Genomic DNA, 21,374 nt, shown 5'->3' on the forward strand with positions numbered 1-21,374 from the left:
GGAATGCCTCTCTCAAGAGCAAATTGAACTTGTGCTTCATGCTCATCTTTGGGTGCTAAAGACATTGCAATAACATCTCTATCAAATAGGTAACCTCCAAAACTTCCAACCCCACACCCAACATCCAAAATCACCCTGGTGTGCTTGCCCCATGCAATACTAGCTTCAGCCTGCACGGTTAGAAATTATGATTAGCAATATAAAAAATTCACATTCTAGACTACATATATCCTAATTATCTATTATATAAAGGTTATTTTATAATAGGAAATTTCCACGTGTCCTCCCAATAATCATTCAAATTCTCGCCCATTTCACATGTACAAAATATTTACATTTATTACTTTAATTATAATAATAATAATATACTACTATACACTAACAAATGCATACTCTTTAATTCCATTTACAATTATATATAAAATATAAACATATAAATGAACATTTTATATGAAATTATGTACAAAAAGTTATTGACAGGGATGGACATTTTCAGTAAAGACATTAATATAAGTACTAGTGAATGAGTTAGTTTAGAAACATAGGACACATTTTTGTAAAAACATTTTCTATTCTCAATTTTTAAAATTTGTATTTATTGTACTTGCTAACAATACCAACAAGGAGATAAAAGACTCTTGGTGTTGAATGTTGACTACATCTTAAGAAACAATGAAAATTTCTATGGAATTATTTTCATATTTTAATAAATGCATTATATCTATCTAGCATTTCACTTTCTCTCAATGATAGTGACTCTATCAGGCTCACATCTTCTTATTAACAAGTTAAAATTCACACATATTAATTATTTTCACAGAAAACAGGTCTAAAGTTGCCACTACCTGTTGGAGAAAATCAATGTAGTGTAGAGCTCCATGAATGAACTGAGTGCCACCTCCTGGAAATGTCAAGAACTCACCTGTCAACTTCACCCAATTCTGATGCCCCTTTACCTCTGCCAGCTTCGCATGTGGTACATTATGATACCATATCTATTTTCATACAAAGTAACGAAGTTTTCAAATTTTGTAGATAACATTATCAAAGTCTCCATAAATGTACCTTTGAATCAAAATTACCTTATCTCTGCTATGAGGCCATTTGATGGATGTTTTGTAACCTTCAGGAAGTGGCACCAAGCAAGTAGGTCCCTCCTTAGGACAATGTCTTTCTCTATGTTCAAAGTGTTTAGTGGAACGTAACTTTTTAATGGCTTCTTCGTTGTCCAAACAAGGAATATAATCAGCACCTGATGTAACATTACACAAATACCACTCGTGATCTTGCTCTTTCTCCTCACTTCCTCCTGATTCATCACCTTTTTGTCTCTTTTTTTCGTTTTGCGACTGATCTGCTTGTGTTGACCACGGCTTCTTTGATTTTCCACCTTTCTTTTCTGCTTTTGGCTTCACTGTTTCCTTATCTTCACTTTGTTTTCCTTTCTTTTTCTTTGACGCCGCCTTAGAAGGTTGAGAGCTTTGTTGCTCTTCATTATTCTCACCTTTGTCTTCTCTTAACTGTTCTTTATTTGCTTCATCTTCATCATTTTTAGACCCTTGTGTGTCGAAACTTGGAACGTCTTGTTGTTGTCCAGTGCTTTGCTCTTGAGTTTCAGCTGCATTTGCATCATGAGATTCTGTAACATCTTGAGACTTTGTAATCTCTTCTTCATCCTTTTTGTTTCCTTCAGAGGCTTCAATGCTACTTTGTTGGACTTTCTCATCATTGTCTGAACTAGCTTCTTGTATTGCAGAAACTTGTTCTTTTTGTGTTAATGAGCTTTCCTCTGATATCTGAGAATCACTAACAACATTTTGCTGTTTGTTTGTATCACTGTTTAAGTTTTTATCATCCGATTTGATGGCATCCTCGGGTAGATGGCCGGGATTATCTCCAAAGACGGCAGTTGGGGTGTCCTTGTCCTTTTGGTCATCACTTTTGGACACGACGTTGATTGTTTCTGTTGATTCTTCGGTGTTTTTAGTAGTGGTTTCTGGCGAATCATTGGAGGTAGAGAAGTCGTCGTTGTTTGTGGTTTCAGATGTATCAATGGCTGTTCTTGTGTTGGTCCTCTCTTCACTTTGTGTTTGAGATGAACCTATAGAGTTGGAGTTTAGCATCCATACACCAAAAACACATAATGCTATAAATGCTAATGTTATCAAGGTTGATACATACGATGGTGATGATGATCTTCTATTGTTCCGTGTCTTAAACAGTGCCATAAGAGTTTGTAATTAGAAGCAAAAATTAAGAATAAAGATATATTCAAATTTGTTGATGATGTTTGATACAAGTGAGACTGCATGGACGGATACAGAAAGTGTGTTTGAGTGAAAAGTTTGTGGAGGAAGATGCGGAGAGAAGATGGTAAGAAAAGATTGGGAAATATTCCTAAGTTGGAAGTTGGAATTTGTTGATGATCCAAAAAAATAGGAGTAAGGAATTTGTTGGGACAATAATAAGGTTGCTATGTTGGGAGACTTGACAAAACCAAGAAATCATGTGTGACTTTGTCTCTTCTTTTTACTCTAGTGTCTAGCCTTTGTTTTAGGAGTGATTTCTTTTTCTTTTTTTAATTAAGAGAAAACTAATTAAATGGGAGTTTTAAAATAAATTTAATTTCTTTTTTTACACAATGCAAATAAGTAGAGAAATAAAGATCTTGTTAAGTGATACACAAAATTTCCTCCTTTATGGTTTTTATTTGTTAATTTAGTAATTTTTGTTGATGCAAGGAATATAACCATATGATTCTTGGGACTGAGGGATACGAAAAAATAATATTTTTGAGACATAATGATACCAATTAGTTTGATGATAGCATACTCTTTTGTAACCTTAATAAAAATCAAATTGATTATCTAAAAATGTTTTCCCCTTCGTGCATAGGAAGATGTATTTCAGTTATTACTTACGCTTTTTTTTTTTTTAATGACAAATGTTAGTAATTATTATAGTTGTTAAATATGTTAGTAGTGAGAGTTGAACTCACATTTTTTTATTTTTGTGTTATTTTTCAAACCACCAAATCAAGTGTTTATGTAATGTATGCTTACGTACACTTGCAAGTTGCAATCAAGTTTGTACATATATAGTTCAGTTCAAAAGATGAAATGTATGATTTAAATAGTGTCTTGACCCAAAATATGCTTTAGTTAGTGTATTAATTAATTATTCTTAAAATGCATGCAGACATGTATAGACATGCTACACTTTATTTGGGTTACACTTAATTCTTCTATAACAGGGTCGGGTACGGCTGGGTCCATTGGGCCTTAGAACGGCTCAGTTCGATCCTCTCATGTGATTTTTGAAAAGACGAATTTAGTTAAAACTTTAATAATTATTATATTATTTAATTTAAAAATGATTAATAACAATATGTTTATTATATAAAGTAATTAAATGAATTTATTTAGGTTAAAATTTTAAATTTTAAATTTTTTTAAATTATTTATTTAGTTCAATTGAAAATACTTTCTCCATTTCAAATTATGTCCATTTTATACAAGTTAAAAATTTAATTAATTTTGTATTGAAAAAAATTATAAATTATTTTACAAAATTATCGCTATTAACGGTATGAAAAAGAAAAATTAATAGAATTGAAAGAAGAGAGTAATAATTAATAAATCAGATAATACAAAAAACATTAAAATTTCATTGATATTGGAAAACAACACATAATTTAGGATAAAATATTTTTATAAAGTGACATTATTTGGGACGGAGAGAGTAATAAACTTGTTTAATTGATATTTACTGTTATTGTAAAAAACTATTTATAGATATATCTTGTCCAAAAAATAGTTACACATATGTTCAATCATATCTTATTAAATAAATAACTTTAAAAAATTAATTTAGCAAAGTGATATAAAAATTAAAATTAGTGAACAAACAAAAAAAATGAAAAATGGGCTGAAGTACGCATTAGCCCACATATATAATCTGTAGTGGTAGAGCTAAGCTTAATAAGAGATTAAAAAATTAGAAATTAGATGATCATTCGCCAATAAATAATTCAACTTTAAAATAGTCCATTTAATTATGATTTCGAACTTGTATGTGATATAATAGTTAATATTATATAGTAATTGAAAATCCACATATTAATAGCCATCATAGAACAACTGCATCTGATATAATAATATTTTAATTTATATAATTGCAATATTTCGATTCGAGTTTTATATAAAATATTCGATCTAAATATTTATTATTTGAATTAAGATTTAAAGACACATCAACAAACATCTAATAAAATATTTAATTTAAAAATTATTTAATATAACATGACAAATTAAATAATTATAATTAAACAATAGTATAAAACAATTTAATAGTATACTATCTTTAATTTTAGTTTTTTTTATGAATGTGATAAAATAGTTAACATCGATTATTTGTCTTATTTGTCCTAGTTGGATTTATTCACTGGCAAGGCAATCGGAAAATATCAATCAGGGTAGGAGTAAAAAATACACTAAAAATATGTGGGAGAATGAAAATTGAATACAAAAAAGAATAAAGGTACGATGAGGACGTGGTGGCGCTGTGTTCCCTTTCACCGATACATAATCTTGGAGGCCACATGATTACTTTTATGGAAAATCCGATCAACTCACCTCTTTTTCACCATTCCAAATCTCTCCATTCTCCACATCAATTAATTACTACTATTCTATTCTCTCCATTCTCCACAAATAATTAATTTTAATGGTTTTAATATTTTTATTATTAAAATATTTATATTAATGAATGAGTGCAATAATCACGTCTTATACAAATAAAATAGAGCACATTAAAATCATATCAATTTTTAAATAGAGTACATTAAAAACTTTATAATATATAAATAAATAAAATTCTAATTTATATGTCTTATTTTTAAGTTTACAATTTTACCTCATATTTTTTATATATTTTAAATTATGCTATTTTGATACTTTTATTTTAATTTTACATATACAATTTGCGAATGCGATAATAACGTGACAATCAATTGTTGATGTGGAATTAAATACATGGAAAACAATGTGACAGTAGAGTAATATCAGCAGAAGTTTATTTGACCGACACGCATGAAGCTTACGTGGCTCCAAAAAAATTATTCCATTTAAAATGTAAATTTTAACTGTGTATTTTAATTGAGTAATTGAAAATTCTAATTTAATTATAATTGTAGATAATTTAAATGTTTCCTTTGATTTTTTTACATTTTTAATGAAGATTATTTTAGTGAATATATATCATCCATTAATTGAGAAATAAATATAACATGAGTTTATTTATAATAATAGCTCTTTAATAGAAAATACCAACAAAAAAAATCTAAAAGGCTAAACCAAAAAATAGTTATAACAATTAAAAAATAAATGTCTAATAAAATTAACTAATATAAAACTTATATCCCTTTAAGATGGAGAATGAATATTAAGAATTCTCAGTTGGTAAATAATTGAATTGAATGTTGTAGGTTCAAGTGACTTAGTAAATAAATTTGTCAACATCTTTGATGAAGAGACGGGCAATAATGTATATGTTTTGTTCTCTCATGATATGTTAGATTTTATGCAACGTTTCTGGCTGATTGATTGCAATAAAGTTATAAGAGTAGAAAAATTCATGTTTAATTATTGCAAAAGAAATATTATCCATTGAATTCCACAAGTTGTTGACGTTGATGCTCTATACTTCGCTTATGAAGATGAACGAGGTACGCTGCTTTGTTTCTTAGACCTCCAAGAAATCAATGATAATCCAATAAATATACAAAATCCAATTATGGGGACCTTCTTGTTTTTAGGTAGGTTACCCAAACGCTCGCAGTTGAAGTTTGGACGCTGATGAGTAAAATATTCCTTCGACTGGTGTAATTTTTATGTATTTGATGATCCTTATAGCTGACATGTTGGTCTTTAGTCGGTGATTGCAATACGCCAAATAGTTTTTCTAAAAGAGATTGGGTCATGGGGTTGTGCCTTTCCGTTGTATAGAAATTTGTGGTAATTGATCATAAATGTATTGCAAGTTTTGGCGCCTAATAATCCATTACCATAAGATGAATTGGATTTAAGAGAACTATGATCATTAGGAGTAGTCCCATAATCATCATTAGTAATTGAAGTATTACTATATTTGTTGTTCTTGAAACCAAGAGAATATCTAGACGAAAAATCATGTTTAAAATACAAAAAGTACATTTCGTTGAGCACCTTCACCTCAACCCCAATCATATCCACAACCCTTACCACAACTTGAACCATTTATAGGATTAGCATTAAAATTACCGTTGTTGAAAGAGTTTATTAGAACCTTGACATCAACAAAAAGACCAATAATGTTTCATTCTTGTTGTAAAATTAAATAAAATTATATGTTTATATCAGGTAAAGGATCCATCATAAGAATATGGGTTTTTACCATATTAAAATTGACGTTGAGGCCCTTTATAAAACACATGAGGGCTTTAGAGAAATGATAGTCTAAGACTAATTTTTGTAAACTACATTCACAAAAGTTAGAGTAAGAACAATTGGTGATAGGTTGTAAAACCTCTAACTCCTCCCCAAGAATACTCCATTCAATGAAGAAATCAGAAACTCATTTGTAGCCTAGTTTAATATAATGTAAATCTTGAAGAAGATCAAACAAACAAAAATGGCCTCCTTTAAAAAATCGATTTTTGAGATGATCCCATAATTTTTTTAAAGTCTCAACGTGTATAGTAATTTGAGCAATAGAAGAGGGAAAGTATGACTAATCTAATAAATTACCATTATATTGCAGCACTTTGAAGCATCAAATTACACATCGTTCTATGCCAGCATCGGTAACTTGTCGTTGATGAATTTCACTTTGTTCTTTGAGATCAATGCACGTCTCATCAAACAACTCTAGTTGTAATAATCCGACCCTTGTAAAGTCTGATTTATGAGCAATGTTGGAATTTCGCCAAGATGAAGGTAATACAACAATGTTGGATTTCTTGATTCATCTTGAGAAACAGTAGTAGAGGTTGAGGATGAATCGTCATAAAAACCTGCCATTGAATAGTTGATCGAAGGAAAGAAGAAAAAAGAGTGAGAATGAGAGAAGACAGAAGGATGAATCATTCGTTTAGTTTAGTTTTTGTTTTTGTTTTTTTTTTTAATTTTAGGGTTTTGACGAAATTGGGTTCGAAGGTACAAGAGATAAAGAAAAAAGAAACTTCTCTGATAGGAATAACCACAAAAACACAACAACAATATATGACAACAAAATTGATCAAATAAAAACGCATAAAGAACACCAGTATTTTAACATGAAAAACCCTTCAATACAATGGTAAAAATCATGGATCGTCCAGAATAAAGAAATAGTTCTACTATAATCAAATAAGGATACATGAAAATATAAAAATGATGTACAACATTGTACTTACAACCAACGAAAACAACAAAGTATTAAAGCTTAAAAAAAAAAACAAGAAGATGAAAAACACCCAAAAAACCTGCTTCTGTGCGAGCACTGTTTCTCCCTTTCTAGAGATCTTTTAGCCGATCCGACTATTGAAAATGAAGACCTATATGTTGCAAATATGCTGTCCAAAGATCAGCCCGATCCAACGGTTAACAAATGCGATGTTTTTCTGAGACTGATTTGACAAAATAGAGATTATAGTTCTTCTCTCTTGGTGACTATCTTTTTTTCAAAAGAGTCTCTCTAATACCATAATGGAGATTATTTTACTAAATATATATCATCAATTAATTGAGAAATGAATACAACATGGATCTGTTTATAATAGGAGTCATGTAACATAAAAGATTAAAATAAAAAAAATGAAAGGTTAAACCAAAAATTAGGTATAATTAACAACGCAAAGATAAAGCCCTAATAAAACTAAGTAATATAAAACTAATAAATTTTAAATTTTGTTTTTTGAATAAATGAATTATTCTTTTAAAATTTATCTATTTTTATAAATCTCAAGTTTTAAAAAGCAAGAATAAAAATTAAATTTGAACTAAAACTGAAATTTTTAAAAATTGATGGACTTTTCTGCAACGTTTTAGGGAACAATTTGCAAAATTTGAAATAAAATTATGGATCAATTTGCAAAAAAATATAGATTAATATGAAAATTTAAAAAAAATAGAGAATCAAAATTATAAATTAAAAAAAAATTATTAATCCATTTTATGATTTATATTTTGTAAAGTAAAGAAATAATTTAAATTTTTAAATATTATATTATGGTATTTATTCTCTAACAAGTTCAAAAAGAAAGATGAATGTAAGTGTAGATAAAACATTGTATTATTACTCAAACCAGTAATTTGGTACTACTTGTTATTTAAACAAGTTATTTTTAAAATAGTTGTTAGTTAAACTAGCTGTTATATATTGAAACTAGTCATCCCTTAAAATAGTCCTTATTTAGATTGCACTATATACACTCTCATTCTCATGTTCTTAAATATCAAATTGTGTAATTTACTTTTATTCTCTCAACCATATAATGAATTCCAACAATGTCGAAAGACTCTTATGACATTTAATAGAAGATGAACTTGTGAACAACACTGATAAGGAAATATTGTTAGAAATGCAATAAAGGAAATAATAAAGTTGAAAGTTCTATTAGACACATGTAAAGAATGATATAATCGATTGTTCATGACTATCTTTCTAAAAATTTGATGTATATATATATATACTTTTTAAAAAAGGTTTCGGAAACATAAACATGTGATTCTTTGAATTGTAACCATCCATAAAAATCACGATGAGTATTTCTAAACGAGGTTAAATGAAATTGGTAAAATATGAAATTTCACTATTAGTAAAATTGCACTACCATTATTGGTATACTAGCAATGGATCTCTAACATAGACCAATATATTTAAATTCGCGAGTATATTATTTAATTGACTTTTTTTATCTCAATTGAAAATATTTGATTTAATATTAGTGAACATATAATTTAATTTAAATATACTGTTAATATTAAATATGTTATAATACATCCAATTATATTTTAACTTATATATTTTTGTTTTAATATTTTAGAAAGTAATATTACAAAGTTGTATCACAGCGTGACTATGTAGTTATAAAAAGTTTTAAACCATCAATTAAATTAATCTAAAAAAATATATCAACATGTCACAATTTACCATTATGATATATTTGGTAAAACATTTCAAAATTTAAAACAAGAAATTATTTCATTGATTTTGATTTTTTTATTTTTCTTTTAATAGTTGAGACTAAGGAAATAAACAGTGGTTTTTTTATATTATTTTAACATCAAACTAAATAGTCTCTCACAATAGTTGTAGAAAATGTAGTCTATTTAGAAGCATGTTTTTTATAATATTATTTGTCAGTCCGATATTTTTTTGTTTTACTCAGTCGGTCCAATAAATTATTCTAAGTGATTTTTTTTTGTTGAAAATATAGATGATATTAGAATTTGGTTTTTATTATAAATGGGTGATGTGAACTAGTGTACTCTGAAAAATTGGAGATTTATTGTACTTCTTTTGTCACCTTTTTTAAGCATTCATTGAAAATATCGCATATAGAAAATACAATATAGTACTACCTTCTTTTATGTACGTAAGATCATTTGATTAATATACAAGAATTAAAATAAAATATATCAAATTTACATTTTCTTTAGAAATTATTATTGAATTATTAATAGAAAGAAATAATTAATCTATAAATTCTATAATATATATATGATCTAGTTGTTTAAAATGCAAAAATTAAGAAAATATGTAGTAATATTAAATTTGTTAAAAATTGATATTATATTCACAAATTTACACTAAAAAAAAAGAGAATTAATTAATACTTCTATTATAATATTTATTGTTAATTAAAAAAAATATAAATTAATTAAAAATATATTTTTAAATAAATAATTAATATAATTTAAAATTCAAATAGAACAAGCAAATAATTTTTTTAATAATATTTTATATTCAGAGACGAATGTAGTACTAATACATATTAAAATAATAAATATAAAATATTTTATACATAAATATATCTTTTACTTTCTTAAACAATGTGTTTGTTTTAACATTTAAAAAATAAATAAACAAAGTTATCCCCTCTCTTCCTTCTACTCTCAAACACTCATTATATAATTAATATGTTAAAAAATTGCTCAAAAATGATATATTTGATTTTCATTTTAATATCACGTATATTAATATATTACCATTTATATTTAAAAAAATATTTAAAGCATACTCTAATAAAAATATATTCTTGAGAGAAATATTATGTAATGTAATAGAATAAAAAAAGATAATTGAAAAATAATATATTTAATTTTAATATCACATGTATTAATGGATTACTATTTATGTTTATAAAAATGTTTAGTGTACATTGGGTGGGAATATATGTTGAAAGAAATATAAATAAAAGAGAATAAGATGATAAATATAATTCATTAATGATGAATTAGAAAAAGATGAAATGGTGAATAAACGTAGGAAAAATTGAGGCATAAATGTATGATTGTTTATATTGATTCTAGAGGAAGTAGACCCAAATGAAGATAAGAGGCAATGTCACAAAAAGCAGCGGGTTTTACGGTAGGAAAGGACAGGGGTGGCAAAAAGTAGTTTATTTCGACACGTGGAAAAACGTGGAGCGTAGGATGAGATTAGGAATTGAACGGAGGGTAGAGATAAGATGAATAAGATCCATAGCAATTCGAAATAGTACAATAGAATTGTTGAGTGGAGTGGAGTGGAGTAGTAACACACACTTACTGTGGGATTGAGTTGTTGTTTTTGTTTGTGTGATGCAAACTTAACCACAAAGTCTTCTTCTACAGACACAAAAGGGGTAAGTGGTCAGAACTCAAAAAAAGCTCATAAACTCTCTCTGCACAACCTTCAGAGAGAGAGATAGAGAGAGAGAGAATGAAATTATTATTATTGTAGAGAGAGAAAGAGAAAGAGTGCGACAGATAAGTGGGCATGGCGGCGTTTGCAGTTCTGTAAAACCGTGCTCTTTTATTAACGCCTCTTTGTTGTCTAGAAACAAACACGAATGAGTTGAATGCGCGATTAACACTGTTCCTCAACCAACAAACAAACCCTTCAATTCTACCCCAACACCTTCTTAGTAGTTACTACAGAGAGAGAAACACACGCACGCACACAAAAACCGATTTTCAAATTAAAATAAAATATATATATTAAAATTTGACTCTCTCAACTGAATATAGGGTTAAATTTGATTGGTTGTTTTGATATACAATAACAACACGAATCAAGGTTTTCTTGATATGGATTTTTGTAAGTCAGGTTTAGTAGTAGTAGTAGAATGGCAGGTTTCTTTTCGTTAGGAAGAGGTAACAACAACAATAACGAAGGAGAAAATCAACAGAATAATATTCCACCTCCAACTCCTACTACAGATACTTTATTCTGGTATAATAATCAAAACAAGAATGACGACGTCGTTTCAACGTACCGTGGTTTTGAGATTTGGAATCAGCATCAACAACAACAGCAACAACAGTTTTTGGGGGGCGTAGAACAGCAAGATCTTTACTCATCTGCTGCGGCGTTAGGAGTGGGTCCCAGTAGAGGTTCAGATGAGAGGAGATCTAATGAGTTAGTTGCGTCGTCGGGAGGGATAAGCTGTCAAGATTGTGGGAATCAAGCGAAGAAGGATTGTCCTCATGTTAGGTGTAGAACTTGTTGTAAGAGTAGAGGTTTTGATTGTCAAACTCATGTTAAGAGTACTTGGGTTCCTGCTGCAAGACGCCGTGAAAGACAACAACAACAACATCACCAACACACTCATCATAATAATAAATTAGAAACCTCTTTAGCTTGCACTCGCTTACCTTCAAACCCTTCTTCACTCCCTCTCCCTGCACCAGGTATATACACATCCTTCTATTCTATATATGTTATATTACTCTATCACTATTTCTTTGTGATCGACTTCACAGAACAAAACTATTTTTTATTTTTTTTATTTACTTTCTGAAAAAGATAAGGCTGAGAAGTATTTGGAACAGTAATATTCTTAAACAAGACGACAGTATATCGATTGCGTGTGAAGAGAAAATTCTATTTTATTCACCTTTTTCTTTTCCGAAACAGTGTTATGAATTTTTCAGTAACCCTGGCGGAATGGGATTGACAGGGAAAAGAAGAAGAAGAAGCTGTTATTGTTTTTTAGCTATAAAGCTGTTTTATTTCATTTTGTTAACTTTGAGATGAAGCATGTTACATGTCTATTTAACTAATAGTTTGTTTTTTGTTCTATAATAATAATAAATAAATAAAAAGGGTTATTAGAGGAGGTGAATTTTCCAGCTATGGTGAGTTCTCAAGCGGAGTTTAGATGTGTTCGTGTAAGTTCAATTGATGAGTCTGAGGAAGAGTATGCATATTCAACGGCTGTGAACATTGGAGGGCATGTTTTTAGAGGAATATTGTATGATTATGGTCCAGATGGAAGTGGTAATTATATGGCTGCCGGAAACACCTCTTCAAGTGGTGTTGAAGCGGTGGTTGAGCCGTTGAACCTAATTTCAGGTGTTCCTAGCAGTGAAATTGTTGATCCATGTTCTTTGTATCCAGCTCCAATTAACACCTTCATGCCTCCTAGTGGTACGCAATTCTTCCCCCACCCAAGATCTACTTGAACAAACTACTATTCATCAAACCCCAATCAAACCATAATTCTAAAACACTTTTTTTTTTATTTTTATATTAGTGTAACCTTTATTATTATTATTATTATTATTATTTCATAATCCATACCTCTTGTTTTATTCTTTCTTTCTAACCATTTCATAATATTGCAGACTGTTGTTCACTAGTGGTGCTTAATTTATCTATTTTTTTTAAATTGTAATTAGGGCTTTTGACCACATAAGTTTTCATTCTTCACAGTATTCGATTAAAATCGCAGGATATAAATTAAAATTTGATATTTTAAGTTACGTAATTATGATTTATATCAATATTTTTTAAATATTTTGATCAAGATCAAACCAATGCTGATAAACCTGAATGTGTGAATGCATGAACTTCCTGAATTTAAGGAATTAAAATTAGTATTATGCAGGTTTTTCGAACAATATCTTCTTCTTACAACATTTTTTATAGACTCCTCCCTACAACGACTCCGAATTTTTAACACAACTTTTAAAGCATTTCCAATTGAATATTTAATATTTAGTTCTTTAAAAAAGTGTTCGAAAACAATTGTTAAAGAAAATTGTTAGGTGCATAATAGTAACTCCTAATTAATAGTTAGATAAATGTTAACAAGTGTAGTTAAATAATTTGATATATACATTTAATATTAAAAGCTGTGCTTTTGACCTTTGAAAGTTTAAAATTTACCTTTTTTCAATATCAATTTTTAAATTTGGAAATATGTTGGAATAAGAATATTAAATATACAAATATAGGTTGACAGTTGGTCAACTCACATTTGTGTAGAAGATATTATGTTTAAATATTTCTTTAAAATTAATTATTGAGTTTAAATAATCTGTTAAAAATAAATTATTTAAGAGAATCCAAAGTTAAATCGTAATTAAATGAAAACATTGGAATAGTAATACCCCTTTTCTTATGGAATATGTGTATTAAGAAAAAAATAGTTAAAAAATGTTTTACAATTTTCATTCATGATAAGGATGGCTAGCTAGCTAGCTAGACCTTTTTATTTTGTTTCTTTCTTTGTACGGTATAGTGGACACGAACTGGCTCTAATATTATTGTGTACTACGCCTTTCTGTATTTTATATTATTTTTGTGTTTGATTTTTCATTTCATGTTGAAATTTCTATCACATTTTCTGGTTGGTTTTCAACTTCAAAGCTGCTTTTTCCCGTTTATCCGTGTGATTGCCGGTTTCAAATTAAAATGAAAACTTATAATTGAACTAACTTCTGGAAGCATTTCCATTTATTTTTTATTTTTTTATTTTTATTTTTTATTGTCATATATAATGGTATGGGTAGTCCAACCACGCAATATGAACATTCAAGTTTAAAAGGTGAAATATCATCTCACTGTTCCCAAGTGATCATACATGAAATTCTATAATCTTACTAAAATGGAAATGATGCTTACCAATTTGCTCATATATTTAATGCACATGCAGGAAAACTATACGTATATAGGGGAACACTACATTTTTATTTTATCTATGGAGTACAACATGTGGCATAATAATACAAAACTGTTGCTTGATCAATGAAAACTATAACTAGTAAAACAAAAAGAATGGCTAAGATGTGTCAGCATTTTCCCGTTACATTGTGATGCAACATGTTTCTTGCTCTTAATTTACTTAAAGGCTTAAACTAAGTTTCTTATATGTTGGTATCTGTGATAAAGTTTTATTAGACCTAATTACATAGATTGATTTTACAATTTCCTCTTTAATTTTATTTGTAATTGTAATTTAAAATTTTAGTAACAAAAATTAAGGAAACTTAATAACATAAAATTTTGTGCTTTTGTCTATGTGTTTTTTTGGAAGTTTTACGATTAGATTAGTCTTGTTAAGAATATGGCTTATGTCCAGTGGATTTGACACTTATCTTTTCATGTGGTTAAGTTCTCTTAATGACGTGAAGATAGCATTTCTTGAACTAGTATTAAAATGAATAAAAACCAAATGCTAGCTTAATCTCCTCTATATAAAAATATTGTTGAATAAACAATGAAAACTAAGAAATGCTGTTGTATTATTAAATTTGTTAATTGATAATTTGAATTGTTTTTTTAGTAATTGATTTTTTAAAAGAGAATTGATTTATGTTTTTATTTTATTGTGTATTTTAGATTATTAAAAAAGTAGTAACATAATTTGAGATATATTAGTAATAAAATGATTAATTCAGTTGAAAATTGAAAGAAATCTTGTAAAAACAGGCCTTGAAAAATATCAAGAGATCCTATATTTATCGATAGATGTAGTGGTGTTTTTAGTTGTAGACAAATCTACGAATACGAGCATTTGACTCAACTCAATTCAGATTTTGACTCACCCATTTAACTTCGGGCATGTAACTCTAAACAAACCCTTTTAAATTCAATGATATTCGATTTGAGTAATGAATTTAACATTTTAAACTCGTACACTCATGAATCCAATCTATCAAGGTGACATATATTTTTATTATTGATGTATAGTTATAATTTAGTTGTTAGATTGTATTTGAGAGTTTACTATTAATTTAATTGATTTAAATGTTTTGTAGTGTTTGTGGATCTATTGTAAATATTAAACCATATGTTGTAATAAAATTTTATGATTTTTAAGATGTTCAAGTGTTTTAATTTAATAAATTTGTTTTTAGATTAAAAAAAATTATTTTTTATTTATAATCCTTAAATTCAACTCAACATTTTCGTAATCGGGTTAATTTGCTTTGTATTTGATATAAAAATTAGGAGTTGAAAATTCAACTGAACACAATCAGATAAACTAACCTTCAACTGAACACAATCAGATAAACTAACCATCAATGTACACCCTTAGATGGATGATTATTAATGCTATAATTTTTGTGTAGAGTTGAGTTTGAAAATGTTTTAGCAAATTAGTATTTAATGAAGCATTTTGTTATTTTTTTTGGGTTAGATAAGCTTTGTCCCTTTAAAATTTTGTATTTTTGTTGTTGTATACAAATTACATTTTTTAACCGCTACAAAATTATCTTCAAAGAGTTTAGTTTTTATTAGAATAAAATATGTTTAATTGAGTTTTAAATTGTAAATTTTTAAATCATTTTTATAGATATATTTAAAATATTATAATAAATTATTACACAAAAATTTATAATTTATAATTTAGAATGTATTAAATATTAATTTTGTAAACGACATAATTTTATGATAAAAAAGTTACTAAAATATAGACATAGAAATTAATCTGATATCATCTTTTGCAGATAATTTTTTATTTATAATTGTATAATTATGCCTGAAAATAATTATTAAAAAACATATATATATATATATATATATATATATATATATATATATGTATATTCTAACGATGACTAAAATTATTTGTAGTATAATTTTGTAAAAATTAAAAAAATATAATTTTTTTTTTATAGAGACTATAAATATAATTTTAAAATTTTATAAGAATTAAAAACTAATTTAATTCTATTTTTAAAATAATCATTTTGTCACTTTGTTATATATGTATTTAATTTGCATTTTATGATTGATCACTTATGTTTTCAGTTTTTATGTGCTCAAAGCGAAATAAGTCAAAAGAATTTCACATCTCCCTAAATATAAGTAAATTTTTAAATTACTAGATGCATTTATTATTCTTTACCAAATCCATCCATTATTAATATTACTAATTTGTTTAGAAATATGAAATATCAAGTTTGTTGCAACCTAGAACATTGAAACATCTATACATAATTAAAATGAACATTTTAAATTTAGCATCTCTACGTAATGAATGCTTAAAAAAGGGACAAAGGTAGTAATGACAATAAATACCTTAGACGTATTTGTCTCACAAATAATAGTTACTCTATTTTCGTACTACTCTATAATGAAATATAAAAAGATATATATCTAAATAATTGATATACATTATTAAATATTAATACTACAAACATTAATTTTTAAATAATTTACAAATTTATACTTTAGACGAAGTATTATATTTCAAATGTAGGCCATTAGCCAAGTCGTCAAACATACTAGGCGTGTGTTTGAAATTAACCACATATAATAGCGGTGGTGCCATGCGGTGAATAGAATCTATGGTTTGTAGTTTCTATATTTGTTGGTAAAAATGCATGTAAATGTGTCGTATTGGTGAGAAAACGCTATCCCAAGCACATATAAGACTTTACAAATTTAAAAGTCTAGATTAACACAAAGACTTTACAAATTTCCTTAGAATAAAAGAGAGTGTATATAGAGCTCTTCCTTTAAAAATTTTGAAAACATTTTTTTATTCTTTGATAAATTAAAGGGTACCCTATAAAAGTGAATGGAAAAGGGCTCTACACGTACCATGAAGGTATAGCTCTATATTTCTAAAGAAAATTAAAAGATCCTGCAGTCTTATATGTTGTTGGTAAAAGGAAGAAAATAGTCCAATTATTGAAATAAAAAATTCTGGTCCTTTCTTTCCCAACGGTACAAAACTCAGAACACTTTACTTAAATATTATCACAAAAGTGGATGATTGTGAAGAATCATGTAATATAATCATGAAAATAATTTATAATATAGTTTTTTTTTTCAAAAAAAGTTTAATAATTTAAATATACTTCTTCGAAACAAAATATTAGACAAAATAGTCTATTTTTTAAAATTAATTTTTATTATATAGAGAGTATATTTCCTTCTTTTTATTCTTATTCTTCCTTGTGAAAAAATAATAATATATATTCTGGACTCGAGCCAGCTGCTACCAATTCCATTATACAAGCAAGGAAATTACTTTACTTTAATTTAATTAAATTTCAACCGGCCTATTGATAAAACCTGAAGCCTATACTTACTATTTCAAATCCTATTGAATGCTTTACATACTATTTCAAACGAATAATTATTTCTCCCATTTTAACTACTTCCTAACTTTTGATGGAATCTCTAAATAGTAGTATAGGATATATATAAAATAAAAGGTAATTAATTAACCGTAGCTAGCTAGCATGCCAACTCAACTATTCCAAAAATATCCCAAGCAGCTGGCATTCGCTGTTTAATTTTATGAAGAAAAAAAAAGCCTAGCTAGAATTAATATTTCAAAGTTTCAACTATATATTAAAATAAACATTTAAATTAAGGAGTAAATAGTAAATATACATACCTTAATTAATTGATTCATAGCCTTCGTTTTCATGCTGGCCCCTGCTGGCTTAGGAATCTTGGTGCCTCCGAATATAAATTTGTTTGATGAATTTGGACTTTTAGTTTCATTATGGGTTTCTAGAACTTCATATATATTGTGATATCTAAAGCTCTTAAGGATTGTGGAAGCAGACCCCCCCCACTTGCAATGCACGCTTTGAAATAGACTATACAGTTCACGTGTCTATATGATAATTAATTACCATGCTAGTATAATTCAATTAAAGCATATGAGAGAGCGACAAGCATTCACTTTCTATGCAGGTTTGGTTATTAGATAAAAACTATTACACACTTAAATTTACTTTTTAATAATATCAAATATTATAATTCGTTATTTAAAAGTATATATAATTGTTGTAGAATAATGGAGTAGTATTGCAGGTGAAGCAGTACGTACGTAGCATAGGGTGAGGCCAAGAGACATATATAGGAACCTAGCTAGCTACTTCAACATATAATGAAATGGTGGTCTCATCTCATCTCATCTCTCTCTGCCATAATACTTCTGCTTTCTGGTGGTCCCAATCCAACGGTTGGAGATCTCTCTTTTCTACTTTCTCTGTCAATGTCTCTCTATGTTAGCCATCTTCAGCATGCGTTATAAAGGAATCACACATTTTTAATTATTATTTTCATCAATGTTTATGTCAACTGAATTAATATAAGTTACAATAGTATGAAAATCTCATTCTAATACTTCAACTTGTGAGAGAATGAATATTCAGAAACTATTATCAAGCGCTCGAGTGGATTGGCAACTAACTTTAGAGTTTTGTTTTGACCGCAGCAATGTTGGCTATTGAGTTAATATTTTAAAATGGTTTCACTAACTTACTTTGTAATAAAATAAATTTTTCTAATTGACTATGACTTGATATCTGTTAGTTTCAACTATTGCATTTTTTTTTGTTTGGGTTTTATTCTATTGTTTTTTCAAGAACAGATTTTTAATGAGACAATTGAAAGTTCAGTGTTTTAATGTTTTCTTTGATATTAAGCTAGTCTCTCCATTTGTTTTGTTTATCATTATTAGTACTATTAATTTGAGTCTATTGTAAATGATAAGTTAGTGTCTAGGGGTGTCAACAGTTAAATGTCTAAATTATGTAATGTTTTTATTTTCTAATTTTTTTATTAAAAGAACATAGAAATTTGATAGAGTAATTCATTTTGAATTTCTTTTCAACTAATTAATTCACTCATTGTGAGATAAAGATAATATGATTTCTTTTTTTTGTTATTGATGAGTCAACATGTTGACATGTCAACCCACGGAGGGGTAAGGCAGGGTGGAAGTTCTAACCTAACAATGTTGATCAATTTCATGTCACCCTACTTTAGACAAGTTGATCATGAGAAATCAATATATGTGATTTAAGTTTTGTGAATGAAAAAAATATGATTGCAACAAGAGATTCCATTAAAAATAATTAGTTGATATTTTGGTAAGAATTAGTAACCACGCTCAAGGGGATTGAACACACGTCCACCCAAAATTTTATGCTTGACATTTTTTTTCTCTTCAAATATGGAACTTTTATTCACATTTAATATATCAACAAGTCTTTTCATTGAGTTTAGTATTGACTTTAATACTACTTTATTGAGTCATAAGAAGATCAATGAAGATCGTCACATTAAACTAAAATCAATCACACCACATTTCAATTCAAAATTTTAATATGATATTCAACTTTTGTTTTTTATTTGATATGCACACTTAATGTAATATTAACTATTGATTTATTTAATTTACTAATTTTTCACTTTAGATGAGTCAAATTTCATGTAGTATTACAATTTTGATTTAAATAATTGATGAGAAATAAATTGATAATATAAGTGGAAAAAATTTCCAAACGAATTGGAAAACTAAAAAAATGAAGAATGGGTAATTGTGTTTGCATGTAGATTGGTCATGTGATGGAAAATGAAAGGACGTAAGAATTAAGGATAAAAAACAAAAAAAAAGGTGGGCCTGTGTCTCTAACGATGATTTAGAAATCAAGTGCGCAATGGAAACTGTCAGGTCCAAATCGCTGTCTCTAGTGCAATAAGTGACTGTTTTGTTGAACTCTTCGCAACCAGAAGCAAGTCATTCCAATAAAAACCCTTTCACAGAGATTTGGTGACGAGCCTTTTTCCAAACAAATTTTATAGTTCTCTAGAGGGGTCCAGAGCCTTTTTTCAAACAAAATATCAACTATCCGTTTTAATGTAACATTATCATGAGTTTGATTAATTTTTTTTTTTGAAGAAATCGTGACATACTCATTTATAATTCATGTAAAAAGACTGAATAAAATTTGGGAACATGGTGATGTTGCATGAGTTGGGGTAATTGTGTTTGCATGTAGATTGGTCATGTGATGGAAAATGAAAGGACGTAAGAATTAAGGATAAAAAACAAAAAAAAAGGTGGGCCTGTGTCTCTAACGATGATTTAGAAATCAAGTGCGCAATGGAAACTGTCAGGTCCAAATCGCTGTCTCTAGTGCAATAAGTGACTGTTTTGTTGAACTCTTCGCAACCAGAAGCAAGTCATTCCAATAAAAACCCTTTCACAGAGATTTGGTGACGAGCCTTTTTCCAAACAAATTTTATAGTTCTCTAGAGGGGTCCAGAGCCTTTTTTCAAACAAAATATCAACTATCCGTTTTAATGTAACATTATCATGAGTTTGATTAATTTTTTTTTTTGAAGAAATCGTGACATACTCATTTATAATTCATGTAAAAAGACTGAATAAAATTTGGGAACATGGTGATGTTGCATGAGTTGTTTATTGAAGTTATATATATATATATATATATATATATATATAATTAAATCTTCACCATACAACCATAAATGAATAACTATGATTAGAAAAAAAAAGGAATGACTATTCATATATGGTTGTGTAGTCAAATTATAACTATCTTACCTTTCCATTATAAAAATTTTCTTATTTGATATTCTCCCTCTCATTCCCAAAAACTAGTTCAAAAAAATGAAAATATCCATCTACATATATGGTATCATAGATGAATTATGGATGACATTGTGGGACCCAAGACTATTTAACATGCTATCACATGTGAATTAAGGATGACATTGTGATAGTTTTGAACTAATTTGTGAGTGAGACAAAAGACTATTTAACATGTCTTTCTTCCACTATTTCACTTGAGAATTACTCGTTAAATATAAATATAAATATGTTTAAAAAAATTGATCTATTTAATCTTAATTTTAAAGTTTGAGGGAGTAGTTCTATTGTAGATCTCAATGGCTTAAATTGTCTTAGAGCATTTACTAGTCATCCTCCATTGGACCAAAGGCTTAAATTGTCTTAGAGCATTTACTAGTCATCCTCCATTGGACCAAAAGACCCTTGAAGAAAATCCTATGAATGGAACGGTTCCAAAGCTTACCCATTTTTAATAAAACTAAACTAAAATCAATTAAATATTTTGAACATT

At 27.9% G+C, this 21,374-nt stretch overlaps 2 protein-coding genes across 2 annotated transcripts in view; one reads left to right on the forward strand and one right to left on the reverse strand.

The window, feature by feature from the left end:
- Positions 1-2,738, reverse strand: part of LOC101513336 (probable methyltransferase PMT27) — a 4,983-nt gene extending 2,245 nt beyond the window's left edge. The window contains exons 1-3 of the mRNA XM_073364661.1: positions 1,083-2,738; positions 846-995; positions 7-170 (exon numbers count right to left, since the gene is read on the reverse strand). Coding sequence (XP_073220762.1) covers positions 7-170; positions 846-995; positions 1,083-2,228 — 1,460 coding nt within the window. The 5' untranslated portion in view covers positions 2,229-2,738. The remainder of the gene's footprint in view (positions 1-6; positions 171-845; positions 996-1,082) is intronic.
- Positions 2,739-10,655: 7,917 nt separating this feature from the next.
- On the forward strand, positions 10,656-12,802 carry LOC101513661 (protein SHORT INTERNODES-like). Its single transcript, XM_004512023.4, has 2 exons — positions 10,656-11,915; positions 12,331-12,802. The coding sequence occupies exons 1-2, from the start codon at positions 11,351-11,353 to the stop codon at positions 12,687-12,689; spliced, it is 924 nt and encodes a 307-aa protein (XP_004512080.1). The 5' UTR covers positions 10,656-11,350; the 3' UTR covers positions 12,690-12,802.
- Positions 12,803-21,374: the final 8,572 nt, after the last annotated feature.

The sequence above is a fragment of the Cicer arietinum genome, chromosome 8 (genome assembly GCF_000331145.2).
Source record: "Cicer arietinum cultivar CDC Frontier isolate Library 1 chromosome 8, Cicar.CDCFrontier_v2.0, whole genome shotgun sequence".
Classification (NCBI taxonomy): domain Eukaryota; kingdom Viridiplantae; phylum Streptophyta; class Magnoliopsida; order Fabales; family Fabaceae; genus Cicer; species Cicer arietinum.

Coding starts and splice junctions, on each gene's coding strand:
- LOC101513661 (XM_004512023.4), top strand. CDS start 11,351: ATGGCAGGTTTCTTTTCGTTAGGAAGAGGTAACAACAACAATAACGAA. Junction 11,916..12,330: donor ACTCCCTCTCCCTGCACCAG/GTATATACACAT, acceptor ATAAATAAAAAG/GGTTATTAGAGGAGGTGAAT.